Raw genomic sequence first — 3025 nt, forward strand, 5'->3', positions numbered from 1 at the left:
CTCTCTCATATATATACATATACATATATATATATATATATATATATATATATATATATATATATATATATATATATATATATATATATATATATATATATATATATATATATATATATATATATATATATATATATATATGTTTGTGTGTGTGTGTGTGTGTGTGTAGTATATATACATTTATAGTAGGTAAAAGTTTCACTGACGTTCCTGGATTTGAAAGGTTCCATGGGTTCGCGCCCAGGTCCAGGCAAGTCTATTATCAAGAAAAAAATTCCCTTCGGTTAAGTATATATGAAAATATATTAATTCCGAGGTAGAGCGAAAATAGATATTAAAGGACATTGTAGCTCGATATATGTATATGAATCACGGAAAGGTGATATGACTTATTATAAATATATATATATGTATATATATATTATATATATGTATATACTTTTCTTTATCTGTCTATGCACTCTCTCTCTCTCTCTCTCTCTCTCTCTCTATACAGGCAGTCCCCGGGTTACGACGGCTCCGGCTTATGACGTTCCGAGGTTACAATGCATTTTCTTAAATATTCATTGAAAAATCCGCCCTGGGTTACGACGTTTGTTCCGACGTTACGACGCTGACGCTTCCGACGCTACAAGTTAACAACGCTTAAAAAAACGCATACTATGATAAAAATCCTTTATAGTTTAGCACAGTATATTATAAAAAAAAAATAAGTTTTCTGGTTAGATTAAAAAAAAAAAATTTGAGGTTATGATGATTTTCGACACTTTTTGTGTCGTATTTTTTCTATGTTTTTTAGTGATGCCTCATATGCGAACTAGTTTCCGAGCGAATGAATACTAGCTTACGATGCACAAAGTGTATAACAGTATCCAAAAGCGCAAATAATGAAAAAATCATTGCTTGTTTCCAGTAATAATAACAAACTAAGTTTTCTGGTTAGATTACAATGCAAATTCCAAGGTTACGACGGTTTTTATGCTTTTTTTTTAACGATACCTCATACGCAGAACTAGTTTCTGAGCGGAGGGCGCAAAAATTAATTTACGCTATTAACTGTATGGTAAATTGACCGAACAACGACCTAGCAGGGTCGAGGACGCTATGGAGTGTAACAATACCAAACAACGCCACTTCAATCGCGTGCTTGCCTTCATTTCACTAGGTTGGTGTCTTGCTACGTTGCTGAATTTTTTGCATTTTTCGTGCCTTTACTATGGCTCCCAAACGGCAGAGTACTTCCTCTGATGATAGTTCATCCAAGAAAAGGAAGGTCATCACCATGGAGGTAAAATACGACGTCGTTAAGCGGTCTGAGAAGGGAGAGACCAACACCGAGATAGGTCATGCTTTGGGCCTGAGCAGGACGACGGTGGTAACCATAGTGAAGGATAAGGAACGCATTCTCAAGCACGTTAAGGATGCTGCACCGATGAAGTCAACGGTGATCAACGAGAAGCAATGTAGCCAGAGCATTGTGGAAATGGAGAAGTTGCTGATGATCTGGCTGGAGGACCAGAACCAGCGACGTGTTCCGGTGAGCTTAAGTGTGATCCAGGAGAAGGCTAGAGAGCTGCATGAGGCAGTAGTGAAAAAATTTGGTAGAAGGCAGTGCTAGTGGTAAATTTTCCGCGAGTAGAGGTTGGTTTTAACCGTTTTAAGGCTCGTGCAAAATTGCATAATGTGAAGCTGCAAGGTGAAGCTGCTAGTGCTGATAGCGAAAGCAGCAGAAAGTTTTCCTAGTGGTTTGGCTGAAATAATTAAGGATGGTGGTTACACGGCTGACCAAGTTTTAATGTAGATGAGACTGGCTTATTTTGGAAAAGAAGAATGCCCAACCGTACGATACCTTTCCAAGGCGGAGAAGTCAGCACCTGGCCATAAAGCTGGTAAGGAGCGACTGACTTTGCTGTTTGGGGCCAATGCAAGTGGCGATTTGAAAACTTAAGCCCTTGCTGGTGTATTTGGCCGAGAATCCGAGGGCTTTCAAGGGCATTTTCAAGAGTCACTCCCTGTGATTTGGAAGTCTAACAGAAGGCTTGGGTTACCTTGATGGTCCTTCGAAGATTGGTTCAATGACCATTTCGTTCCAGCAGTGGAACGGTATATGTCTTCGAAGGGTCTGCCTTTTAAGGTGCTCTTTTAGCACGACAACTTTAAACTAAAAGTAAGGAATTATACATACATTAACTAAGTTTTATACATGTTATATCTTATAAACCACTGTATGGTATACTGTATGTAACTTACTATGCATAGAGGACTTACTTACATAATTTTTTGTACATTCCAGAATCCCAGAACCCCTGAATGATATAGGCTATGTGGCCACATAAAACTTTGTCCAGAGTTACATAGCACGACAACTTTAAACTAAAAGTAAGGAATTATACATACATTAACTCTTTTACTCTTGATATACTCTAATTTACATATTGCATTCAGGACTTTGTGTAGTATTTTGTACTAATTGTGTATACTTTTACCTTCCAGAACCACCATTTTTGGATGAAAATATAACTCCAGGTTGTACATCAAACTTCAGGAAACTATACATGTAGTGTAACCAAAGGATTACAATAAGGATTTTACCTTCAAAAACCAGCATTTTCTGATGAAAATATAACTCCAGGTTGTACATAAAACTTCAGGAAACTATACATGTAGTGTAACTGTAACCTAAGGATTACAATAAGGTTTTTACCTTCAAGAACCAGCATTTTCTGATGAAAATATAACTCCAGGTTGTACATAGAACTTAAGGAAACTACATGTAGTGTAACCAAAGGATTACAAGTAAGGTTTTTATAACTTTAAAAAAATTTTTATTAGTTTAACCTGTTAAGCGTCCGCCCCGGATGAGCTCGCTGCTAACGTACCGTCACACTTTTTTTGTAATCAGCGATCATAGCACTGATGATAGTTTTTCAAAGTTAATATTGATTTTTTTGCTTATTATTCATACTGTAATTAAGTGTGGGAAATTCTCTCTCTCTCTCTCTCTCTCTCTCGTCTCTCTCTCTCT

General features: G+C 36.9%; 1 protein-coding gene across 1 annotated transcript; it reads left to right on the plus strand.

The window, feature by feature from the left end:
• Window positions 1–1216: 1216 nt before the first annotated feature.
• On the plus strand, window positions 1217–1618 carry LOC135209850 (putative CENPB DNA-binding domain-containing protein 1). The gene has a single exon (XM_064242612.1). It carries the CDS (start codon window positions 1217–1219, stop codon window positions 1616–1618), a length of 402 nt encoding a protein of 133 aa, XP_064098682.1.
• Window positions 1619–3025: the final 1407 nt, after the last annotated feature.

Source organism: Macrobrachium nipponense, chromosome 38 (genome assembly GCF_015104395.2).
Source record: "Macrobrachium nipponense isolate FS-2020 chromosome 38, ASM1510439v2, whole genome shotgun sequence".
In the NCBI taxonomy this organism is placed as follows: Eukaryota; Metazoa; Arthropoda; class Malacostraca; order Decapoda; family Palaemonidae; genus Macrobrachium; species Macrobrachium nipponense.